The sequence below is a fragment of the Zalophus californianus genome, chromosome 6 (assembly GCF_009762305.2).
Source record: "Zalophus californianus isolate mZalCal1 chromosome 6, mZalCal1.pri.v2, whole genome shotgun sequence".
Taxonomy (NCBI): domain Eukaryota; kingdom Metazoa; phylum Chordata; class Mammalia; order Carnivora; family Otariidae; genus Zalophus; species Zalophus californianus.
Window position 1 is genome coordinate 76,438,344 of NC_045600.1, and position 26,027 is coordinate 76,464,370.

The 26,027-nt window shown below is 43.7% G+C and overlaps 1 protein-coding gene across 1 annotated transcript in view; it reads right to left on the minus strand.

Moving 5' to 3' along the window:
- Positions 1-20,964, minus strand: part of RYR3 (ryanodine receptor 3) — a 523,406-nt gene extending 502,442 nt beyond the window's left edge. Inside the window, exon 1 of the mRNA XM_027569112.2 lies at positions 20,850-20,964. Within this exon, the coding sequence (XP_027424913.1) occupies positions 20,850-20,900 (51 nt within the window). The 5' untranslated portion in view covers positions 20,901-20,964. The remainder of the gene's footprint in view (positions 1-20,849) is intronic.
- Positions 20,965-26,027: the final 5,063 nt, after the last annotated feature.

Sequence of the window (26,027 nt, forward strand, 5' to 3'; positions counted from 1 at the left end):
TTTTCACGTTGTCCATGGCTGCTTCTGTGCCACGAGAGCAAAGCCGAGTCGTTGCGCCAGTGTTGTGATAGTAAATAGTGGTATTTTACTATCTGTTCCTTTATAGAAAAAGTTTGCTAACCTCTGCGTTAAGGATAGAGATTGTTCTCTAAGTCCTGCTTGAGTTATATCACATAAATATTTCTATTAGTATGTTCACATCTCTTCTGAACTTAGTGTTTTCTCATTTCTGGTATAATTTCTCTGATTCATGGATCATTTAGAATGTGTGTTCCTTAAACTTCCAACCATGGGTTTTTTTCAAGGTCATCTTTTGGTACTTGATTTCTAATCTAAACTGTTCTGTGATGAAAGAGTAGATCTGTATGATACTGACTTTCTAAAATTTTTAGAAATTTTTATTCCTAGCCTAGTAGAGGATCACTTTTTAAATTTTTAAATGTATGTTTGAAAAAAATATGTATTCTGTAGTTGTTAGATGTAGTGTCTCATTACTTGTATCTTTCAAATTTTTTAGATCCTCACTAATTGCTTAATCAGTGAATTATTGAGAATAGTGTTAAAGTCCTCCACTAAAGGGTAGATTTATCAGTTTCTCCTGTAGACTGATCATTTTTGCCTTATCTTTTCAGATGTATACCACATAACCTTTAACAACTTCGAGGTGAACTAATTTCTCATATGAAGATAAGCAGTGTCCCTATTCATTTCTGATAATATTTTTGTTTAAACTTTTTCTATGTCTAACGTGTGTCTCTTATAAACTGTATATAATTGAGTTTTTATGTATCTATTCTGAGAATCGTGACTTTAACTGGATGGTAAATCCATTTAGTCTTTGTAATTATTGCTATATCTGGATTATTTTGAGCCTCTGATTTTGTATTTCTAATTTTGTCTTCTTTTAGATTGATTGACATTTCCCCCACTACATTTTCTTCTTCTTTTAGAGAGGTTTTCTTTCCTTTATTTACTAGTTAATTTAGAAATTTTAACTTGTATATTTAACTGAAAGTCTAAGTATGTCTTAATATCTTTACCCTCCTGCAATAATAAAAGGATGAATTCTTTATCATCAACTGCCTCCTTCCTGATTTATATGCTATTATTGTTCAAACTTTTGGATATATATCAATATTTAATCCTAAAACTTAATGTTACTGTTTCATAGAGTCTTGTTTACCATTTTTATTTGTTTTAGTTTTATTTTGTTTTCCTTACCATTTCCTCCTTTTCCTCAGACCCTCCTTCTGGGATCATTTTTATTCCTCACAATGTGTATCCCTTAGTTAAGTCCTATTGTGGCAAACTTTCTTAGATTTGTTTTGTCTGTAAAGGTTTTTACTTAGTCTCCACTCCTGAAAGATCATTTTACTGGATATCTTATTTTTAGTACTTAATATATAAATATATACTGATGGATGTTTTTATCACAACAGAATTATTTAAGTATACATTTATTTAAAATTACATAATTATTATATTCAATGTATAAATACATATTGTCTGTGTATATTTTTTGTCACAGCAAAATTGTTAGAAACATTGTCATCACTAGGTGAATCAAGGAAACTAAGAGTCTGTTTTCTAATTTGCTACCAAAGAGTTAAACTATTAAGAGTCTATTTTATTTTCTAGTTAAGTGTCTATTTCTAATTTGTTACCAAAAATTACTTAATTAAACCAGACTATGCTTCAGTACTTCTTCCTAAATGTGGAATTATCTGGTGATCTACTTTATAAGAACATCAGCAAATTAAAACAGCTATAAGATAATAGGTGGGATGAATTTAAGGACAGGTTATTTTGCCTTAACTATGTGAATGTACCCAAAAGTCCTAGGTATCAAGAATATTTGCATGTTTGTATGTGTTTTCAGTAAGTATTTTATTTTAGGATAGTTGACACACAATATTACATTAGTTTCAAGAACATTTTAAAGTTAATATTTGAAAGAGAGTGAATCAATTTTAAAAGATTATTCTTCCAAAGGTTCCAAAGTATATCTGCTAGAAAAAAAGTTGTTAATTCTAATGTATTACAAAAAAATGCAGTAGGATAAAGAGGCTGAAAACCTTGAACACCAACCTTTAAAATAGGCTCTCTCAACTCTTCTCATAAAACTTCAAAAGTCTCTTGTCACTTACATGCTCTGCTCCTGGGAGAGCAGCTACCTAGGAAGGAGGTGGAGTGTCTGCATTTACAGAGGACTGGTGAATCTGAATGCATTAAATTATCAAATGTACCCTCCTTTACCTAAAATAAAGCCAAAACCCAAACAGACATATTAAAGTACGAAAATATAGCCAAAGCAATCTTGAGAAAGAGGAACAAAACTGGAGGCATTACGCTTTCAGATTTCAAACTATATTACAAAGCTATAGTAATTAAAACAGTATGAATTGGCATTAAAGACAGACACACAGATCAATGGAACAGAATCAAGAGCCCATGGGGCACCTGGGTGGCTTAGTCTGTTAAGCATCCGGCTCAGGTCATGATCCCAGGATCCTGGGATCGAGTCCTGCATCAGGCTCCTTGCTCCAAGGGAAGCCTGCTTCTCCCTCTCCCACTCCCCCTGTTGGTGTTCCCTTTCTCACTGTGTCTCTCTCTGTCAAATAAATAAATAAAATCTTCAAAAAAGAAAAAAAAGAATCGAGAGCCCAGAATTAAACTCATACATACACAGTCAATTAATTTATGACAAAGGAGCCAAGAATATATAATGGGGAAAGTACAGTCTCTTCAACAAATGGTGTTGGAAAAACTGGACAGCCACGTGTAAAAGAATGAAATTGGACCACTTTCTTATACCATACACAAAAAATTAACTCAAAATGGCTTAAAAACTTGAACATAATGCCTAAAGCCATAGAACTCCGAGAAGAAAACATACAGTCAGCTAATTGACGTAGGTCTTGGCGATGATTTTCTGAATCAGACACAAACGTAAAAGCAATAAAAGCAAAAATAAACAACCAGGACTGCATCAAACTAAAAAGCTCCACACAGCAAAGGAAATCAACAAAATGAAAGGGCAACCTACAGAATGAAAGAAAATATTTGTAAATCATATATCTGATAAAGGCCTAATATATCTAAAATATATAAAGAACCCATATAACCATAAAAAAAAAGAAGAACCAATCTGATTAAAAAGTGGGCAGAAGATCAGAATAAAAAATAGACTGCCATCTGTCATATTGTAAGAAACAGATAATGTTGTGATGGTAAAAGATTTTGATCTTAACGAATATTGAGAATATTCAGAGCTAGAGAGTAAGCATTTACTAGTGTGGCTCCAGTTTCTCATACACAATACATGTTCCACTTCTGATCAAAATGCACCAAAGTTAAATACTTCTCCACACACTACAATGAGAGAGCCTGATGCAAGTGTCCTTTCAGAAACATCAATTTCCTTTAGTCACCATCAACTCTTTACTTATTGAACAGCTTAATGAATTTTAAGATCCTACCTATATAACAGTTTGAGTCAAGTATATTCTCCTGATAAATCTGAAGCCTGACTTTCTAGTTTTTATATAAATCTCTTGGAACGTTTATTAGCATCACTCATGTCCCTCTGTGACTTCCCTGGGAACATGAAACTTTTAGTTTCTTAGGGGATGAAGTTAAATAGTTGATGCTGACCCACTCAAGGAAATCTAGATTGGAACTACTTAACAGCTCTTACCCATAGAGAAAAAAATTCACCAGCTCAGGAGCTTGACATATCCTCCAGAAGTCTCTAAGTCAGGGAGAGGGAATGGGCATGGGGAAGAAGAGGAGGTAGGAGACAGTCCCTGAGCTGGTGGACCAGATGTGGTGGGCAACTACAGAAAGCCAATACAGGGAACAACTGCTATTACCCTGACCTTGTATTTCCTTTCATTGGAGCCCTGCTAGCCCTCATGCTTATTCCAGAGCTAATCCTTACCTGTACTTCCAGATATTTCCAGAGAAAGACCAGAAAATGAAAGCTAGAAATGAGGAGAGGGAGAAGCTGAAAACAAGGGAGAAAGAAAAAAAAAAGGTAAAATTAGTGAGCAAGGGATAAAGGAAGAGAGAATACATAAGCATGAGAAGGAGGGGGACAAAAAAGTAGTCTTACAGGTTTAGATGTATTTGAATGGATGCCAGATATCTTGGTTTATTAAAAAGCTGTAAAGCGATTCAGGCATTGGAATGTCAACATTAGATCCATGAAGCAAAGTTCAAGACAACAAAGACAGACACCTCTGTAACATTTGGAGAAGGCTATAGATCAATCTTAACTAAAACATGGGAAATATGGGTACTCAGAACAGCATTCACTTTAATGGCCCCATGTAGATGAATGAGAGAGAAGACTCATCTGAAAGGAAAGCACAGGACCTGAGACCTGGAGGAAGGAATCTAAGGAGGGATAACTGAGGACTGGGTGGAAGAAAGATGCTATGATGGATGGCCCTCTTCATCAAACAGAGCTACAAGTGAACAGTGGTGAGTCTGAAAAAAGACAGATGGAGCATTCTAGAAAGATAAGGGTGTTTATGGGCAGAGCCATGATAACACCCGACACAGGGGAATCTGATGATACTACATAGGTGGACACTAGAGGTAGAGTTTAGTTAAAACACGAGGTATCAGATTTCAAATAAACTTATGTTTCCTCCTGTTTTCTCCATGTTGCTTTATTAGGTTGTTCTATAAATGTTTATTCAGCACATGCTATAGGCTCTGCTATGCTTCCCATTGGGCATACACCAAAAACAACAACAAAAACCCCAAATCTCTGACTTAACCACACACACACACGCACGCGCGCGCACACACACCGTTTAAACTTTATGGGAAAAGAGTCAGTCCCATTAGAAGTTCACACTGTCTAATTCAGAATGGAACCTACAATTTGTGAATGTGAAAATCCCTCATGACAAGTAACTAGGTAAGAACACGCCATTTGGGTGTGCTGAATACCTAGTCTAAGTAATGAGGACTTGCAGAAACAGTGAATCAAAAAATCACTCAAGAAATCACTGAGCCACTGTGTACGTGAATGAGCACTGATTGGAATCCTAAGAAATCAAACTAACTAAATACAGAAGACCTTGCCCCCAGAGAGCTAGTCAGTCTTGTGGAGAAACCGAGATTTATGTACCATAAAACAAAGTTTGCAATATGATCAGAGTGCCAGATTATTTAGTCCAGACAACAATAATTATCAGTTACCTGGTGGTCATATTCCTCACTAAACTTTCAGCAAAATTTTAAACAATCTGAATATGTTGATTTCAATTCTGATCTTCTGTTTATTCCCTCAGTATTAGACGTGACCAAATGGTAAGTCACAAAAGGGCAAAAGCCAGGGTAGTAAGGTCTATAAAGTCTATTCAAGAAAGTGTTGTACCATACTACCATGTAGCTTTACAGGGCTCATGTATCCCATGGATGAGCCATGGCCTCTGGCAGGAGCTCAGGAGCCAAAGTTTAACAGTCTGAGGTAGGATGGACACCGCTGAGACTTAACAGCCAGTCCTCCGTAAAGCCTTTAATTGGGCTACAAACCCTTTCAGTGCTAATCAGTTTCTATTTTGTAGATGTTCTGGAAGTACCTACTTCTTTTTCTGTCACCTAAAACCACTTGGCCTGAGCCAAAGTAAATCACCTTTTGTAGCTGCAGAGTGGTTCTCCATGAAGAAAGGTTTAGGTGCAACATGAGACCCTTCTTGACTTCCATTCCGGGGCAAGGCCAGCTCCCTGTCAGTGGAGGTTCTCCCTCGCCAACAGTCTCAGGCGTCTGGAGTCTAGTCTGTACAAATGCAGTTGCTCAAGTGATCTGTGTTTGTCCTTAAAGGACCAACAGATTCTGAAAGCATCAGATATATAACTGTGAACTGAAAAAACCAATATAAAAAGCACCCTTACATAATCTGTATCTATATTTTCTACTCTACCAAAACCTTATTGTACTCAATTAATATAAGCATCATCTTTGGGAATTTTTAGAATTAATTGTATTTATGTTAGCTAGTTCTCTATTACCTAGAGAAAAAAGGCCAGATCACCTTCATTTGCTCTCAAGATAGTCTTCCATGTAACCCCTATGCTCTGGTCTTTATAGTTCCCTGAGCATGTCACAGATTCTCACACTCTGGGTTTTACTTTATGATGATCTTTGTGTCTGAAATGCACTTTTAACTCCATTTTCCATCTACCAACACCTTATAGAATCCACCTAGTTCAAGTGCTCCCTGTTTTCAAATTTTCCTTGACTTCTAGGCAAAATTAACTATCCCTTCGAGGGTGTGTAACTTTTACCTTTATTTAACACATCCTTTGTCTTACTCTACTATCAATTCTTTAGATGTCAAATTCCCCTACTACGGTTGAAGATCCTTGAGAACAGGACTGTGTATTTTGTTCACCTTTAAATCTTCTCCAGTCCCCAGTATGTGTCTTTCATATAGTAAGCACTCAACAATGCCTGTTGGGTAATGGAATGAATGGAGAACACATAGGATCTCAGTTTCCTAACACAAAAACTAACAGATGATTGTCATGGGTCTTTACCTAGCTATAAACATCCCATGATTCTTTTAGAATGGTATTAGCTCTGATTTAGCTCAGATTTCAGACAGTGAAAAACAAAACAAAAAATAATCCTCAATAGACTCATATCAGAAAGAAAGAGGAACCTCATTACCTTCCTGTTCAGGACCTACAGAAGGAAATCGCCAAAGAAGGTTCAAAAGGAGGTTCTAAAGGAAGACTAGGGCTAGGAAGAGACAGGGAAAATATAAAAGTAAAAACAAGCTGAGCAACATGAAAGTGGTAAAGTATAAAGCCAAACGAAAATCAGTCTTGAATAATCCAATAATTTGAGCTAGTAATAAAAGGACTTACTTCCATCTGTACATATTAATAATGGCCCAGTTTTGTTCTAACTCTGCACGTTCACACGCCAATAGAGGAGGCTGCTATGTGCTGTCGATAGCACTCAAGAATCTCATGGAAATAAAGGGGACTCTGGGGTGGTTACCGGTTTGTATCTGGTACAGATTAGACATTTTAAAAGCACACAGAAATATTTTCTAAGGTAGACCAACGTCAAACTAAGCTTTTGTTTCTCAATAAGCACCACATTGCCAACATCCAGAAACACAAAAACTACAAAAATATCAAGAGTCATCAAACTGGCATCAATGCCACATAGAAGAGACATGTGTTTCACAGGTATGGAACTGTCCCATATCCACCTTCTCTTTCCTTAAGGACCTGGAAATCTCCCATGGGTATGTTTAGTCCTGAGAGTCAGGCAGAGCCAGCCTCACTTCTCGGTTTTCCCAAGCTGACTTCATACAAACCATTGAGGTCAGAAACTGAGACACCAGTCCCCATAACCCCAAGCCTGGATGACTCCATGATGTCCTTGGGCTTATTTTCATGGCAACACACATTTCACTTACATCAGTGTCACCAATCATTAGAATCCCTCCTCTATCAATGGAAAACGTTGAGTTCCATCTAAGATATTGGCATCTACAAAATAAGATTGGGGTAAAACTTATGAAATTAGTGATGCTTGGCCTCTTTGCTCCTTATCGCTCTCTTTTTTATTTTTTAGACAGAGAGAAAGAGAGAGAGAACACAGAATGGTGGGTGGGGGAGGGGGGAGGGACAGAGGGAGAGAGAGAATCCCAAGCAGACTCTACACCCAGCACAGAGCCTGACATGGGGCTTGATCTCACAACCCTGAGATCATGACCTGAGCCAAAATCAAGAAGTCAGATGCTTGGGGAGCCTGAGCGGCTCAGTTGTTAAGCAGCTGCCTTCGGCTCAGGTCATGATCCCAGGGTCCTAGGATTGAGCCCTGTGTAGGGCTCCCTGCTCAGCGGGAAGCCTGCTTCTCCCTCTGCCTCTGCCTGCCACTCCCCCTGCTTGTGCTCTGTCAAATAAATAAATAAAATCTTAAAAAAAAAAAGAAGTCAGCTGCTTAACTGACTAAGCCCCCCAGGTGACCTATACATGCCTTCTTTTTTTCTTTTTAACGTACCCTCTCTCTCCCCTATTTCTTTAGGAGATTTTGGAACTGAACTTGACAATGCCCTGGCGACCATTCCTTATCTTTCAAGCCTGAATGCCACAAGACCAGATCAAGCTTTTCTGTCCTTGATAATCTGATCATCCAGGGGCAGGTATAGCAACATCTAAATCCCCTCCCCCACCCCCAGACAATACATCTGCCTTGGAGATAATGCCTTAATCTAAAGGAGTTATCTTGGATGTCAGCAATTCCATGTACCTTGTCATACATGAGAGATGTCTTCAGCAAAGGGATCATATTCTCCCCAGTGACATATTATACTTAACCTATGGGCTAGAGAGAGGTTAACCCTAAGTCTAACTCTCTTTCACTCTAAAATCCCCAAAAACCTGCTCTTTAATTTTCATTTGATTTCAGGAGTTTAGACTAGACCTGGGAGCCTCTCTGGCTTTGGGAGATATTTGCCTTCCTATGTGTCTTCTAAAGGCCTCATCATGAACACGAGTGACACGTGCTTAGCACAGCCAGAGCCCAGAGCAAAGCCTGGGGAATCAGTCAACATATTTGTCATCATCTACCAAACAGCTGGGAGTCAGGCACAGGTTCCTGTTGTTCATTAAAAGCAAGATCTGGGATGGCAACCTTCATGTGTTCAGAAAATCAAGCACAAACACATGCACACCCACCGGTTTTCATTTGGCTAAGGCTTCTAAGGAGCAGGTGGAAGAGCTACTTAGATTTTTTTCCCCAATTAATTGAGTTAGAAATTGTAGTAAATAAACAGTTTTAAGTACATCTTCTACACCCCCCCTACAGTTCCCATATCATGAAAGAGCAGCTGCTGCAGATCCCAGGTGGCTCACAGAAGCCCAGGCAGAGCACGGGTGCTGGGACCACCTCAAAGGGAGCCCCCAGCCACTGGGCAGTAAGACCTACCATCAAAATTTGTATTATGTCATATCACAGAGGATAGCACAGAAGAGAAAATACACATGGTATGAGGTAGGTACTGTGTTCACTACAAACACCACCATGTTTAATTATCTCAACAGCCACATAAGAAGCTATTAATATCCCTATTTTAGACATGAAGAAACTGTCAGGGGCTCATAGCTTACAATTAACAAATCTAGAATTCACATTGTGGTCTTACTCTGAGCTCTTAACCACTCTCTGAGGAGACATTCCACGTGGTAATGGGGGTTGACAGTAATGGCAACGGTGATAACGATGATCTGGCAAAGGCATGTGGTACCAGAGAAACCACCACGTCCAAGGCCAGTAAGAAGAGAGAACGAAGATATTCAGTTTATTTATTTATTTATTTATTTATTTATTTATTTATTTATTTTTATTTTTTAATTTTTATTTATTTGACAGAGAGAGACACAGCGAGAGAGGGACACAAGCAGGGAGAGTGGGAGAGGGAGAAGCAGGCCTCCCGCTGAGCAGGGCGCCCGATGCGGGGCTCGATCCCAGGACCCTGGGATCATGACCTGAGCCGAAGGCAGATGCTTAACGACTGAGCCACCCAGGCGCCCCGATATTCCGTTTTTTCTAAAAAAAAATTTAAATCTTTTTTTTTAAAAAAAAGATTGGTTTGGCTAGGCAAAATTTATACTAATTATAGTCATTTCTGTAATTTGTACAATTATGCCTAATTAGGAGCCAGTATAATAATATTTATGTACAAGAATAAGTAAGTCAGATTAATTTTGATCTTAAATTTATTTGATTATAATAGTGAGCTCTATGCATAAATAATCAGACTTCACTGTTGCCCAGGTTCTAATATGCATGTGTGACATCTTATAGCATTTTATACTCTAAAAGTATGCTTTCTGAGGACATCCCCGAGTACCAAACATTAGCAGATGTTACGGGAAGGAGGCGGCTAATAGTAATAGAATGCGGCCTTGCTCTGGAGAATGTTGGAGTCTGGTCATTTCACCCTGACCCCTCCCTGAAAATTAGCTATGATTTTTACCATTCTACAAATTAAAAAAACTGACGCTCTAATATATGAAACAGATCATTCATACAGTTTAGTTTTTATTCACAACTTAAAAAGTGAAATGTATTGCTATTGAAACACCGAGATTAAACACCGAGAGAAATCGCCTCCTTACTTTAAGGAAATCAAAAGGCCCAACCGCTCTCTATTATTTGGGCAAATGTTGCTTTAATTCTTTTAATTAAATTTCCCAACTGCTTAGCCCAATTAAGCTTTCAGTTGTTGGGACCTGATTTTTGAGTGAAAATAAAGAGCCAACTAGAGTGATATAACTTATTCAAAACAAAGGCGCCATTAGCTAGCCCATGTGCCTAGACGTCCTATACACCCGTCACTTGGCAAGGAGCACAGTATTTCAACTAAGTAAACATCTACTCTCATCCCTGGACAGGCAAATTGTTAATAGGGATTACATAGCCAACATTATCCAATTTAATTCCATGGAAAGCAGAGAGGGAAAAGATGGGAATAACACTGGACCGAGAGGTGGGGTAGGAATCAGAGACCCGTAACAGGACCCCCAGAGGAAAGGGCACTAAAGCATGTGACAAGAAACAAGCTTTACTTTAGGTTCATGCTTTGCATCCTTAGTCATGAGAAGGAATCGAGAAAGTGCATAGCAAGATCCTTACAGTAGGATGACCTTATGTTGCTAAAAACACAGTGAATTCCCAGAAAGGCAAATTTCCATATTTCAAACACAGGTTGAAAAAGAAATCTCCCCAAACCAAGGACGACTCATCTGTGTTTAGTATTCTCCCAATCGTGTTGCCCATCTGTTGACAGGGGTAATCAAAAATTGCTGGAGGAAAACTCAATGAGTATTTGTATCAAGAGGCTTTGCAAAGTAGACACTTACGAAATGACCCATCAATCTGAGCTCCTGAGGCCATGTCCATTCCACGTTCATTTCCAGTCACAAGGTCTGGTCACATTATATCTAAGCAGAATACCAGGAATCAAGACTATGGAATAATCACAGGGCATTGTCCTTTTGTACTTTTCAATGATAAAATAAATGTGCAAAGACATTTGGAGTAGCTAGTGTGCCTAATGTCAATGTTTATGCTGTTTGTTGAGATGGTATTTGTAGCTAATATTTATTGAGGATTTACTATATGGTGGGCACTCCTCCAAGCACCTAACACAGCTTAACTCATTGAATCCTCACTGCAACCATCTGAGGCACACTATTATCACTCACATTTAACGCATGAGGAAACAGGCACAGAAGTGAAGAAACTGCCCCAAGGTCACATATTTTAATAAGAATTACTTTTTGTGGGACAAAAAGTAATGGCTCAGTCTATTAAATGTCTGCCTTTGACTCAGGTCATGATCCCAGGATCCCGGGATCAAGTCCTGCATTGGGCTCCCTGCTCAGCGGGGAGCCTGCTTCTCTTTCTCACTCTCCCTCTGTGTTCTCTTTGTCTCTCTCAGATAAATAAATAAAATCTTTTTAAAAAAAGAATTACTTTTTGAGGTGCCTCGGTGGCTCAGTCGGTTAGTCATCTACCTTGGGCTTGGATCATGATCCTGGGGTCCTGGGATTGAGCCCCATGTCCTCAGACTCCCTGCTCAGCCTGCTTCTCCCTCTCCCTCTGTCCCTCCCCATCCCCCCATTCATGCCCTGTCTCTCTCTCTCTTTCTCGCTCTCTCAAATAAATAAATAAATTACCTTTGTACCATGGAAGTATGGAAAAGTTAAATTAAATGTTATAAATTCATCTGAAGTGACTGATATCCCTGCTCTCTCAAAACAAGACTGAGCCCCTTCTTGACCCTCAGCCACTGGGGTCACTGAATGTTTAAAAAGTCTTATTCATTTACATAAATGCCAGCAACTTGGTCAGGGTCAGTGATAGAGTGGTTGGTCGATAAATGTTGAATGAACACCCTGCTTCCTTTAGATTTCATGATATCTGTATCTATGTGACAATCTGAAAGGGTTTTTAAAGGCTAGTACGATCTGGATTCATTTTCATGATCAAGTCTATCATTTATTAAGCCTATTAATTTGTCAGCCTGCCAATCTGTCTTTTCTACACTGTGATAAATGATACACTGTCTTTTATGTTGACATTTTCATCCAAGGACTTTGATCTGTACCGTGAGCCTGGTCCTACTCATAAAAATATTCATGCATTCTAGGCAGCTTATGCACTTAAAATGTGAGGGTTCATCCATGGCTGCAAACTGGCACACAGCTCACAGTCTTGCTGCAGAGGTGTTTGGCTGGAAGTGTTGAAGACCTTTTTGTTTGAAGGTGTACATCAGGCCCACCTTTCTTTGCAAATAAAGTTTGATTCACACATTTAGTTACCGGCCTGGAACCGAAAGTGTTTAAGTTTGTGAGCCCTGTGATATACAGGTACCTGGGGATTCAGAGTGGACTGAATTTAAAGTTGCCATATTCCTGGAGTTTATAATGTATGGCTCATGCTTTAGGTTGAAAGGAACCTTTTTAGGTAATTGGGCAACAAAACAACTTTTGGAGGAGACCTGGAGTCCCTTCACTCCTACTTTCAAGGCATCCCTGAGATAGAATCATTATTACTGTGTCTTTATAAATGGATGAACTAAAACCCAGGGAAGGGCAGACCACCCTAAAGGCATCTGGTGATACAAATGCCACCGAAGAGAGCAAATGCCTTAGCTCTGAGTTTACCTACTTGCCTAGTATGTTCTCTGTTATGTTTTTCATCTTAAAATCCCTCATGGAAAGAAAGGAGGTTTGTTCAAGACATCACTATGGTTTATTCTTGGACTCCCCTCTTCTGGCCAGCCTAGACAGAAGAGAGGTCGACTTGGGGGTGGATCGCTGCTATCGTTCAGAACAATAGCCATGTGTCCTGAAGGATCGATGAGGACGATCACGGACAGATGAAAGGGCTCATGAGGGGCACACACTCCTCCAGGCGTGGGTGCCCTATTTTGACTTGACCTTTTGGATTCAGACTTTGGTTCATCGTACAGTTGTGGCCCACTGGATCCCTTGTCCTGCTCTAGTATTATTTACAGTCTGGATCTGGTCCATGGCATAGAGTGCAACGGTCCCAATCAATACTTCTTACAGGGTGGGCATTTATGTGCCACTGATGGAGAATTTCCATTTCTTCCTGTATAGTCCCATTGACTAGCTCTCTCTGCTCAGGCCCATTAGAGAACTCAACTATGAAATTATCAGAGAGTGAATGCCGGGCCCTGCGACTCGTCTGGTAAGAAGCATGTGCCTTCCAGTAAGAGCCTTTCCCATTTGCTCTATTGGGAGCCAGGCAGCTCTCCTGGGCATTCTCCCCTTTTTTGGTAGGAAGTGATCTAAGTTGGTTTTAGGAACTCTGGGGCATTTCCTTGGGATAACGACGAGCAACCTATCAACAAACATGATAACCAATAATGGACTTTTGTCGATTGAACACTTTCCTACTTCAGGAAGGCAACCCCTTAGCTCTCACTTTGACATAGAGTTCCTCATCTTATGAAAATCTGAGACTTTCTTATTCTAACCGTTGTCTCCAATTCTGAACTATGTATTAGCATCAGTTGTGACTGCAAATAGTGCTCTTTCCAACGCCTGAAATGAGTTTGGCTGTTTTCTCCCATGTAGTTCAAGGCTTCCTCTCCTCTGATCAAAGGTCATAAGTAGACAGAGATGAGTTTCTGTGCCACCAGCCCCAGAACCTGAACTCTGTGCCCTGATGCTTCCTCTGCCTGCTCAGGGCTCCCCAAGATCCCGTGCATGCTCACTCAGGCTCGCCCCTCTCCGTAATGTTCCCAAATGCTCTCACCTTTCACCAATCCAATTCCTATTCTTTCAGGAACTGGCTCTGCTCAGCCGTTAATGATGCTAATCATGAATGGTACCTGCTGAGCTAAACATTTTACAGATCCGTACTCTGATAGAGGGAAGTTCTTGAGTCAAAGCCTTATTCCGAAGGCAGACTAAGAACGATGGCCTTCTGTGCATGGGTCCTGTCGACACTGACACAACCCAGACTGTCACTCTTACACTTTCTTTAAAGCTATGCTGCCTTGCTCATCACCCAGGTTGCTCCTGTAGCATAAAAACCACACAGACTCCGACCTCAGTGGAAAAGCTGTTGATGGCCCATGAGATTCTGCACAGCAGTCCTGTCTCCAGAGCTCTCTCCCGCCTCCTTTGCTCTCTTAAAGTAAGTAGCAGCAAGCACTGTCGCCCCCGAGGGGATGGCTCAGGGGGAGCGAAATTTCTGAATCTCTCTGCAGTCTGACTTGACGATAAAATGTTTGCTTTCCTTCTTCTTGGGCACTGGATCCAATAAAGGAGGTCTCAACCTCCTCAACTAGAAGAGCCTGCGTGGGGGCTGGGAGGCCTGAAATCAAGAAGGAGTCCATTGCTCAAAGAAGTAAAGGGTGAAAGAAAAAAACGGGAGGCCTTGTGTCTCAGTGCCTCCTCCCTACAGGGCTGTGTCCCACCTAAAAGGACAACAGCCTGGTGTGTTCCTGTAGAGTCAGCAATGTGCTCTGGGCTAGATGAAGGGAAGAAGTCTGTGTGAGGACAGGAGGCACGGTTTTTATTTTTGAATACTGCATCATCAGTCTCGGAGCTGACCTGAACTTTGTTTTCTAACAATCAGGAATCAGAAATGACAGAAGGAGGGGAAAAAATAATCTTGGCACTTCACAAGGCTCATCCTGGTAGCCGGATCAGGAGCAACGTGCCAGCACTTTTTCCTGCCTCTCCCTGAACGGAAGAGATGCTATGATGGCAAAACTCACCGAAGCCCAGGAAACTGCAGCGGCTGGAAATGTCTTTGTCCCTAAAATACCCCACCGGCTTCTGAGTAAGAAGATGGCTGTGAGGACACCAGCCCGAAGCCCAAAGCCCAGAAGACCCGACGTGGCTCCCTGCGGAGAAGTGATGGCCCACAGCCTCAGCACTGGTGGGCCTCCCACCACAAAAGCATCTGCTTCATCCAGGTGCGACCAAAAGTAACTCTGCAAAAGCCCTGAGTCCCCCAACAGACGCGATGGAGGCAGCAAAATCCCTGGGAGGAAAAAGCAGGGCTGGCTTTATAGAAAAGCTGGTCCCAATGCTCTGGGGGGGAAAGGAAGAATGGGCTCATAAAAGAAGTGGGAGGGAAGAAACAGGAAGGTGGCTTTGAAAGGGAGAGAAATGGGATCCAATAAGAAAAGGGGGTCCTATAGGAAATAGTAAAGCTTCGGTGATTTTCTGAGAAGACACAAAATAACTCTGTTCTGTTTGGTGGCTGCAATCCTGGGGGCCTGCCTGACCTTTTGAAGGCTCTTACACCAACAGACTTGCCTTCTCAATAAAGCCTTTTAGTCAAACAACTTGAGATGAGTTGATGTTTGCTTTAGTCAAGTAATTTCTCAACACTGGACCAACAAAGGAGACAGTGTAACAGCCCTGGGATGAAGGTGTGGGCCTGTGGCAGGGAGCGTATTAGAGAAAGGGAAAATGTGGTGTTTTTTCAACAACAAGATCCGGTCACTGATGTCCTATGCAAGAGAAGCACAATGATAATACCCTACAAAATACAGCCTCATCTCTCATCTGGGGTATTGTTGGAATTACTGTTGCCTTTCATTACACTTCTGCGAAGCCATTAAAGCAGATTCTATCTCCCTACAGTGGGGGAGATGAAACCTCAATTTTCTTAAATGAGTCATTCAAGGTTACAGTGAGCTAGGGCTGGAATTAAGAATTCCCACTTCTAAGTTCAATTTTTTATTTTTTATTACATTTCACTCCTACTGGATAAATCTTGTATCAAGGGTAGCTTAAAGACGGCGCTCATATAGAAGGGTTTATATGGATGAAGGATCGTGGAAAATGAGCTAAAATATTGGTTTCTGAAGACATGAGACCTCCACAATCTATACGTGATATCGGTAAGAAGCATTCAAAAGGATTCCAAGTCAATTAGAAAGTGACAGATCCAGTGGCTTCCTAAACTCAAAACTCTTTAAATAGTAACATAAGGGAAAACCCAAATTATGAAATAAAAAATCTTTCCCAGGAAGGAGTGAAATACATTATCACAAAACAAGCAAAAGAAGCAAATAAACACAGAGAGACATAATACGATCTATTTTGATACAAACACTTGGAAAATAATTATCAGAGTATTTTGCTCTCTAGATAAACTCCTCCCACCCTTTTTCAACAATTTCCTCCTCACATCAATCCTAAGGAACCTGAGAAATATATCTGTTTTTCCTCTAAATCAATATTGGGAAAGGAATGAAGAATTGTGTAAAACCGGTATTTCACTGAAATGTCCTCATCCTGCTTAATGATCAAATCAGCCTAAGACAAAATATGCCCAGACATCAGACACACCTTCAATCAGTCACACCTTCTTCAACTGTGCCCCTGTTCTTGGTCTCGCTCCTCTTACACTGGGCTACAACACACTCCAAGTATATCCAAGTTCACAGTCACCATCACCTCGTGACCCTGGAGCTCAGCAGCTTCAAATCTCTCAGGGCAACACTGCTGGTGGGCAATCAGTGTCTCAGAGGTGGGAGCCACCCCCTAGTACTGACACAGCCTCTCGGACACAAGTTCATGTCTTTGGGAGAAGGACCTAGCAGCCACTCGGGGCACTGCCTTGGAAAGGAGGGGATATTGGGCATCCAGCTATTCTGAGACAGCTCCTTACTGAGATCAGCTCTCTGGGGCCAAGGGAAAAGTGACTGAGAAGATGGGAAGTGACACCGGGAGGCCCAGAGCGTGGGGATATTCTGAGTTTTGTCATTTTAAACATCAAACCTAATTCAACACAAGAGCTCAGGTCACCCACAGCATATGCCTGGGTATCTGGGTCTGCATTCTAGCACTCTCTCCATTACTACTCACGGTCACCCTGAAACGCTATGCTTGAAGGAAGTCACTCATGTCCACCTCCCTCCTTAAGAGAAAGCTACCAAAAGCAAGCCAGTGGCATCACGTAGCTGTTATGTAAATGGACTCTGCTGAGGAGAAGAAGCAAGGAGGGAACTGAACCACGAAGCGCACGTTCACTGTCCTCCCAACCTGGGACAACGTGCTCTGGAGGGACTTGGGCTCACCTTAGTCCCACAGCACACATTCAGGGATTCGTCCCAGTCACACAGTAGGGAGGACCCTTGACAAGGGGAGCAGTCTTGAGTCTTAGCCCTTGAGGGCTGCAAATTTAGACGGAGGACAACTTTGCACAAGGACAGTTAATTTGGGCATCTCTGACCAGTCTTTAATTGAAACTACTAGAAACTAACGCCTACCTGACTTTGAGTTCTGTTTCAGTGAACTTTGTGGTGGAGAGGGAGTTGGCAAGGAGAAGGCTGTGGTATTTTTAAAAACAGTAAGCTGAGGTTTGGAGATCTTTCTTCCTTTCTTTCTTTTTCAATGGATACTGTAGCCACAGGGAACAAACTGCAGGGGGCGGGGGGGTAGAAAACAGCTACTCCCTGACGCTCTCCGAGCATGATGCCGTGCCAGCCAGCCACTCCAACCCTCTGGAGATCCGGTAATTGTCACTCCTCACTGTAACTTCTTGCTTTCAGGCCAGTGGCTGGCAGGTCTATCTGCTTCTCAGCAGCTTCAGAGCCACGTCAGTGACACTGACGACGTCAGCAAGAGCAATCGGAAGGCAGGATGATGCCTCTGCCAGCAGCAGTGGGAGGGAAAATTTTTCCCCTTAAAGAAAATTTTTAGGCTGTCTGGCTGACTCTCTCTCTCTCTCTCTCTCTCATTGACTTACATGACTGCCGGTGGTTCGAGAAGGCCAGAGAGGATATGTAGTTTTACCCAGCCATTTTAAAGTCTGGGGTGCAAGAGCATTTAGTTGACACGATGTGCTGACCCTTCCAAGCCCCTCGCGTAGGCACTGCCCTTACTCGGGAGAGGACAGACTTCCAATGTGTCAGAGGACGCAACCAACCTGACCACCTCCTAGCAAGTGTCTAAAGCCCCGGTACACACACCTATGGTGATTACTGCAGTAAGCCTGGCCCATTCCATGTTACTGATCGTTCCAGCTGCTTTTATTTTTGTCACTATCATAATAAACAGGATGCTATAACCACCAACGGCTTGACAAGAATCCTCAGCACAATGCTGTTCTTTGGCCTATTTTTTTTAAGTAGGTTTAAAAGCCTCTGCTGTCCACAATGGCAACCCTCTAAAGTTCCCTGTTGCAAAGATAAGGTTCTTTTCCATCATCAACTATCAACCACCTTCCAGCCCAGGACAAATGTTAAGGTGAGGAGGCATTCCATGACTGACACATGGCCAAAATGCTTTAAAAGATATTGTCTGGGGAAAAGCAAGAGACCCTAAGGTAGAGGTAGGTGGGGGAGTTCAAACTGCAATAGCTTCTCCAACCCAGGCATATTCGAAGGTGAGAAAACCCCACTTCAAGCACAGCCCTGTGATTCCTGACTCCCCTAAAAGCAGCAAGATAAAGCTAAAATGCTGTGCAAATCAAAATTGATGGTGACCAGCTTTGCAGAAATAATTGTGTCTAATTCATGGCTATGGAGAGAGAGTTTCACATGTCAGAAAGAAGCAGCTCCCATGGCCGTATATGGGGAAGACCACAGCCTCTGGAGTAGTGCTCCACGCCAGCCCGTGGTGGGCATTTAAGTTAACATTATGTAATGACAATCATCAGTTAACTTGCTGGGCAACCATGGCCAAGTCACTTGATTTCCTGTGCCTCAGTTTCATCAAATATTGTCTCCCTAAGAAACCACAGATGAAGACGTTTGCAGGGTTACTGAAAAACACACCTAGAAAACACTCAGGTGATTACTAGGAGCAATAATAATGCCACATGTGGAGTCACTTGCCCCCATGGTTGCTCCCAGCTCTCCCTGGAAGCCATGACTGGTATGCAGTATCTCTGCAAAAGAGGTTCTTAACCTGGGTCCTTGAACCCTGCAGGGGGCCACGGATGGAGCCCAGCTACTCTAATCTCTGGGGGCAGGACATCCATAACATAAAGAATTTAAGAACCACTGCTCTACCCTAAGCCTTGGGTACAGGGGTACCAAAAAACACTTACACTGCCCGATGGAGAGGAAAAGGCAGCGAAGGTGACCACGGAAGCCAAGAGAAACACAAAGGGTGGGAATCTCAAGAAAACCATCAGGTTTTCACCTCGATCCCCTGAGTCATCTCTTCCACACTGACCCAATCCGTCAGAAGGGGATTTCTTCAGTCAATAATGCCTAGAAGATCATTACTAATGAACAGAAGAAACAACTGATCGAGGAGGGCACAAGGCAGGGAGTACGTGAGGTATCACCCATCCAGTATCAAGGACACCTGTTGGAAGGAAAGCTCAGGGATTCCACGGGGCTTTGGGAGGAACGGGCAGCTTCACCACAAAAGGGCTGTAAGGAGTGGCAAGTGTGAAGCCGTCTTGAGCTCTTCAGTGCAGTGTGAGAGATGAGGAGGGGGGTCTGGGTCCAGGATGAAGAAATGGGTAATTCTTTAATATCAGAAGGTGGTATCGGAAGGGTGGCAGGTCTCGCTATATCTCCCAAATGAGACCCAAGTCCCAGCCCTGACAGAGGAACCATATTTGGAAGAGAAAGTGGAGGGTTTTGGAGAAGGGGAGGGAATGGTGTAGAAGAGCGACAAGACCTAAGCTGTGATCTTCAGAGCCCGGGTTGGAAGGGGGCACTTAAAGAGAAGGAGAGAGGGAGAGAAAGAATTTCATTCCAATCCCCGAGAGCTAGACTGCGCATATAAAATGATCTAACACTTATAGAGCAATTTACAGTTTACAAAACATTATGACATTCACTATCTCATTTAATGCTTATCACCCTAAAACGCTGGTTATATTTTCTCCATCCTACACAAGAGGAAACTGAGGCTAAGAAGGGCGGATTATGCGACTTGCTCAAGGTGACCTGACTGAAATCGGAGCTGGGACGCACCCCAGTGCCCCCCCACACACCTCCCGGTGGTCTTCCACCTTGAAAGGCTTTCCGTTAACTCCAAAAGGGGCAAGGTTGCTGTGGCTACAACAGATCCCCGCCCCCCAGCCGCTTCCCCTAAAATATGGGGCGGAGCAGCGCCCTCCGGTGCCAGGAAGGGGACCTGAGTGACGCGGAGCCACAGACCGGGGTTTCCCCATTCTGCGGGGCTCGAGAGAGCAGGCGGCAGAAGCCACGGCTCTTACACTCCGGGCAGTCAAGTAACGCTCCAGCAGCAGTTGCCGGCTTGGGGCTCAACGTGCAAGGGGCAGCGCTGGGTGAATTCCCTTCCGAGCGATCCCAGGACTGGGACCGAGCGTCAGCGCCTGCTCCTAGCACTTAGCTCCCCACGCTCGCCCCTGCCCCGCTGGTTCTCTCTGGTGGTTCCCCAGTGCACGGGGGCACCTCCGAGAAGGCAGGGGGGGCTATGGTGGAGTGTTGGGGGTGAAAGAGCGGACCGACTTGGGGGCGAGATCTTCCACTTCTGATCCTCCAGGTCAGGGCAACCGCGAGCAAAGCCTGGCTGGAAGTTTGGGCATCAAAGGTTTCAGATCAAGTAGCAAGTTGCCTGGAGAGCCCTGGAGGTGGAGAGGGAGGTCGGGGATCGGGGTGGCGTTAGGGGAAGAAGGGACCAGCAAGAAAAGGTGTCCCTTCCCACGCAGCCCCTGGCGGCCCCGCGGGTGGGTGGCCGGCCCGCCTCTGCAGCCGGCGGGTGCGGAGAACGCGCGGGGCACCGGCACCCCGCAGCCGGCACCCGGCGCAGCGCAGCCCCTCCTCGCCCCGCGCTCCTCCCCGTCTGCCCCCCGCCTCGCCCCCGCCGCGGAGACTCACAGTCCGCAGGAACTGGATCTCGTCCTCGCCTCCTTCTCCCCCTTCGGCCATGGCTCCCGAGGCGTCGGCGGTGCCCCAGTCTCCGGCGCCTCTGCTTCCCCTGGCAGCCGCTCGGCGTGCGCGGGCTGCTGCTGCGCTCTTTCTCCTCCTCCTCCTCCTCCTTTTCCTCCTCCTCCGGCTCCTGGCTCAGCCTCAGCAGCGCCGAGCTAATCCCCGACCATATAGGGAGCTGGGCTAACACTCCACTGCACTGCAGAGCGCCAACGCCAACCAAGCAGCCCGCCTACCCCTCTCGCCTCTAGCCCCAGCCAAGTGCGCGGCGACCGCGGGCCGGGAAGAGAGCGCAGCGCCCAGCACGCGGAGTGGGCGGGGGCGGCGCCGGGACCCGGGGGGTGGGGTGCCGTGGGACCTCCCCCGCACACCACCGCACCGCGCCGCACACCCAGTGGAGGCGCGCGCTCCGCAGCGACGAGAGGGTGCCCCCTACCCTGCTCCGATTCACAAACAAAGGCCAGTTGCTTAGCTCTAGCATGCGTGAGACTGGGCATCAGAGCCCTCTCGCTATGCCTACCTGGCCCTCGTGTGTGTGCGCACGTGTGTGTGCGTGCCTGTGTGTGCGTGTATGTTTGTGTTTCGGACTGGAATGCCTTCCTCCGTCCGACCCCAGTGCCTTGTTCGGATCCACAACCGAGGAAGGCTGAGAGGGGTGTGCCTGTGTTCTAAAGAGCGGCTGGGAGAAACGGTGCATTGAGGATGGAGGGTGACTGTCCATTCATAACAAAGTTTGCAACTCCCTCGATAGCCCTTTCCTCACCTTAAAAGAGCCCCTTCCCCTTTTCAAATCTAATCAGTACGTTTTACTAACCACCACCCCCCCCATTGTCTATTATTGCTGGACAGAGTAAGTGTTCCCTGTACTTCAGGAAGCTTCTGGGGCTCCCCATTCCATTCGAAATTCAGAGGCCATGTGGCATAAGAACCCTTCTCCTCTGCCAATCCCCAGTCTAAACTTTAGGGTGCAGCCCTGTGGACTCTAAAAGGGATAGAGGAGTATATACAGTGGGACCCTTACCAGGTCCTTGGGCTGCTGACATCCCAGCCAGCCTTGGATGGTTTTCCAGTTGGGGACTGTAGGATTGGTCCTTGCTAAAGGTGAGGGTACAGGGTGCCACCTTCTGTCGACTGGCCAGGAAGCTCCAGGGCAAGAGAAGTATTCAAGGGAGGGGACACTAGGAAGAGATGTAAACCTAGGATGAAGAGTAATCCAGAAGATGTATGGGTGAAAATTCTGGGCTGGTGGTAACAGAGGACACTGGAAACCCAACTGATTTCATAGCTGCTTTGTGGATGAGCTCTCTCTTGGTTCTGCCTTAAAGACCTAAAGCTCTAGTTCCACATTTTCTACTGGACATTAGAAATGCTAAGAAAAATCATGTGTTTCTTATATCGTACCCAAACTGTTTCCTTCTAGAGCTGCATCTTGGCCCTAGTGCCTCCTCTGAAGCCTGCCTAGAATATGTCAAACCATCTGCACATTGTGGCCCTTCACATATTGGAGGGCACCTGTCATGCTCCCTTCTGTGACCCACCATCCACTCTTACTTTCTTCTGGCTGAAGATCCTCTTCCCCTCACCATTACCTGTTGCATGGTTTTCAGAGCCTACATCATCTTTAATGGCCTTGTTACTAGCATTCCAGTTTGTTTTCTTCCTCCTAAATTGCAGCGCTCTCCTCCCTCATTTTAGACAGTCCGTGCATGCTGCCTAATAGTGGATTGATGTTAAAGCAGCACCAGTGGTACCTATTAGGTTTACATTTAACTAGACTTTCTAAGGTTGGGGCACCTGGGTGGCTCAGTCGTTAAGCGTCTGCCTTTGGCTCAGGTCATGGTCCCAGGGTCCTGGGATGGAGCCCTGCATCAGGCTCCCTGCTCTGCGGGAAGCCTCTTCTCCCTCTCCCACTCCCCATGCTTGTGTTCCTGCTCTCTCTGTCAAATAAATAAATAAATAAATAAATAAATAAATAAAAAGAATTCCTAGGGTTGTTTTTTTCTTCTCTCCCTACATGAACCAAAGTCAAGTCTGCCATTTTGGCCATGTCCAAGTCCTTACGTACCAACTTTAAAAAATACTTCTTATAATTCATTTTATTAGTTTCTGTCTATATGTGGTCCTTATGTGGTCCTTTAAGATATTTTTGGATCTATATTGTGCCATCCAAAGTGTTAATTATCATTAAGCTATGTTACGGCATACCTTTGGCATACCACAGGCCCCCTTCTCAGGTTAATTTTATACTTTTGTTTATGATTACTTATTAGGTAAAGAAGCTTCCTAAATATATTATTTTGCAGCCCAAATTTCTTCTTGTTCATGAGGAGATCACAAAAGCCTTTTTCACATACTTTATTGAAATCAAGACCCATGAGGTAGGATACTATTTGCTTTATCGGTCAAATAACTCCACCACAAAAAGGAAGTGGAAAAGGAGCATCTAACACCATTATACATCTACTTGGATTCCTGGTGATTCTTGCATTTCTTTAGTGTGCTCAAACATGAGCTGTTTAATTACCCAGCACAGGATTTATTCTGGGGCTCAGCCTGTAGTTTCTGACCCTACGGTTTCAGCTTAAAGTGGGGCAAACATAGACATTCACCTCTATGTGAAATCCTCTTCCGTTCTCTAAGATTTCCCCACAATTCATCAGTAACAGTGCTGTAGTCAGGTGATCAAATTATTTCACCACCTTAGAGTTCAATTCATCCAGGTCTGCAGAAATAACATTGACTATGACAGCCAAAGTCCTTGACCTTAGGGATAGCTGAAAGAGTGGGAATAAAGGAAAGGAGGCCAAGTAGGATCGGTAGGTAGGTAGATTTCAGTCACTGGGCTTTGAGGTTTATTTTGATATTAGTTCTCCCATCAAGTCTAGGACAGAATAAACGAAGATTCAGTTACTTGCTTACATTTATACATCTGGTACGTGGCAGAGCGGACATCCAACCCTGGATTGCCTAACTCCAAGCCCAATCCTTTTTAGTACTTTTTACAGTATACCACCTTGCTTCTAGGACAGCAGGTCAGATTCATACGCCCCTCCCCACCACCCTATCCACGTCCCCCACATATCAGGCTTGCTCCTCCACGCCCTGTATTTTAAATTGAGTCTCTCCCAAAACCAGGTATGCTTCGTAGACAACCAAGGACTTGGACCTAGGTCTTAGAGGATACGGCACCTACTACGGTCTAATCGAAAACAAAAAACAAAACAACAACAAAAAACCCCAAGGCTCCCAGGTTTTAAACCCTTGCTCTGATAGAGAAAGCCATCAGCCATTAGTGGCCATCAACCATCACCTGCAGTGAGGGGCCCACAGAGCAACAAAATACTTTGGGGATGCTCAAGTCATTCAAAGCCAGCCCTGCCAACCAGCAGCATTTGAATGTTGGGGTGCTATGCAGAGAGTTTCAACAGCAGCCAGAAAAGCACAGTAACAACCCTATGCCCCGTGGGGCCAAACTAGAGATTTTTCATTTTTGTCTTTTCAGCCCTTCTGTACCTTTTACATGTATAAATCTTAAAGGCCTGACAAAATCTGACGCCTGATTATTAAAATTCTCATGTTTATCCCCCCGTCCCCCCAGCAGATTCTCAAATGAAGTATCTGGTCCTGAGGATTTTCTCACCTAACAGGGCTTCTAATGTGTCCTTTACCAGCAAGACTGATAGAGCTTTAAAATACTAACGTGGCCATAGTCATATAATTCAGTATGTCATTTGCTAGGCTTTCTCACTGTGGCCCATCCTCCAAGTGGTGTTAACGAGGCCAGGGTTGTGGATTCAATTCCAGGAGAGCCAGTTAGCTTCACTCTGTTTGCTGACCAAAGACCCTGGCCCCTTCACTCTGGCCAAGAGCTTCAGATCTTTGCTCCATACGGAATGCAAAGCCGAGCCTGGGGACTCACTGAGAACTACCATGCTTGGAGACACATGAGCTAGGAGTCCACAGCTGATGCAGAGAACATTTCGTCCATATGGTTGGAGATATATTAAACTCTATACAACATTGAATCTGTCTTCAATAGCCATGTTGGCTTCATCTCCTAATGACAGCAGTCATCTGTTTGCTGAAAATACATTTCTTCAGCTAATTGCACTCATGGCTTTGGTCTGCACTGACTTGGGTTCCACTTAGAGGAAGTATCAAAGGCAACGAGGGAATAACTGTACAGTAGACGGAACTGGCCTCCGCTAGCTGCCATCTTCTTTGAGACATTACCATATCCATAAGTACCATCTATATATTGACCAAAGATTCATTTATTTTTCCATGAGCAAAGAAAAAATCCCCAACTTTCTGTGCCTTTCCTTCAAGTGTTTCAATTGTAAAGCTCTGTTACTGGTGATAGGGCGAAAAGGTATTGTCACCAGTTAAGCTCATGAACAGAAATAATTCCTAAAACGACACCTGCTTTTGATTTGGTGCTAAGAAGAAGGATGGCATACACGCTTACAGAAGTCTTTTATTTTTTTAATGTTAAAAGATGATTATCATTAGTTCCCAAGATCTTTGCAATAAACTACTAAACTGATGTATTTCTTTGGCCCAAAGAAATGGAAGCCATACCAAAAAAGCCGTGACTTGAATTCCTTTCTTTATTAGGGAGGGGACAGGTGGAAGAAAACATTTTTCTTTTTTTTAAAGATTTTATTTATTTATTTGAGAGAGAGAGAATGAGAGATAGAGAGCACGAGAGGGAAGAGGGTCAGAGGGAGAAGCAGACTCCCTGCCGAGCAGGGACCCTGACGCGGGACTCGATCCCGGGACTCCAGGATCATGAACCTGAGCCGAAGGCAGTCACTTAACCAACTGAGCCACCCAGGCGTCCAGAAAACATTTTTCTTTTCCTGATGTTAGCTGTTTTAGCTTTCAGAAAAGCCACAGACATCACAAGAGGCAAGGATCCACAGTTAAGGGCACTTCTTGCAGCCCAACACATGGACATGTCCCTTTTTTTCCCCTGACACCTGAAGCTCGGAAGATTACATAATAAGGTCAAAGTTAATATGCCTCGCGGGTGAAAGGCTCCTGAAACAAAAGCAGTGGAAGAGGCGGGCAGCCTCCGAGTCTTAGCAGAGGTGGAAGCCACGTGGACACCTGCAGGAGCCTGGG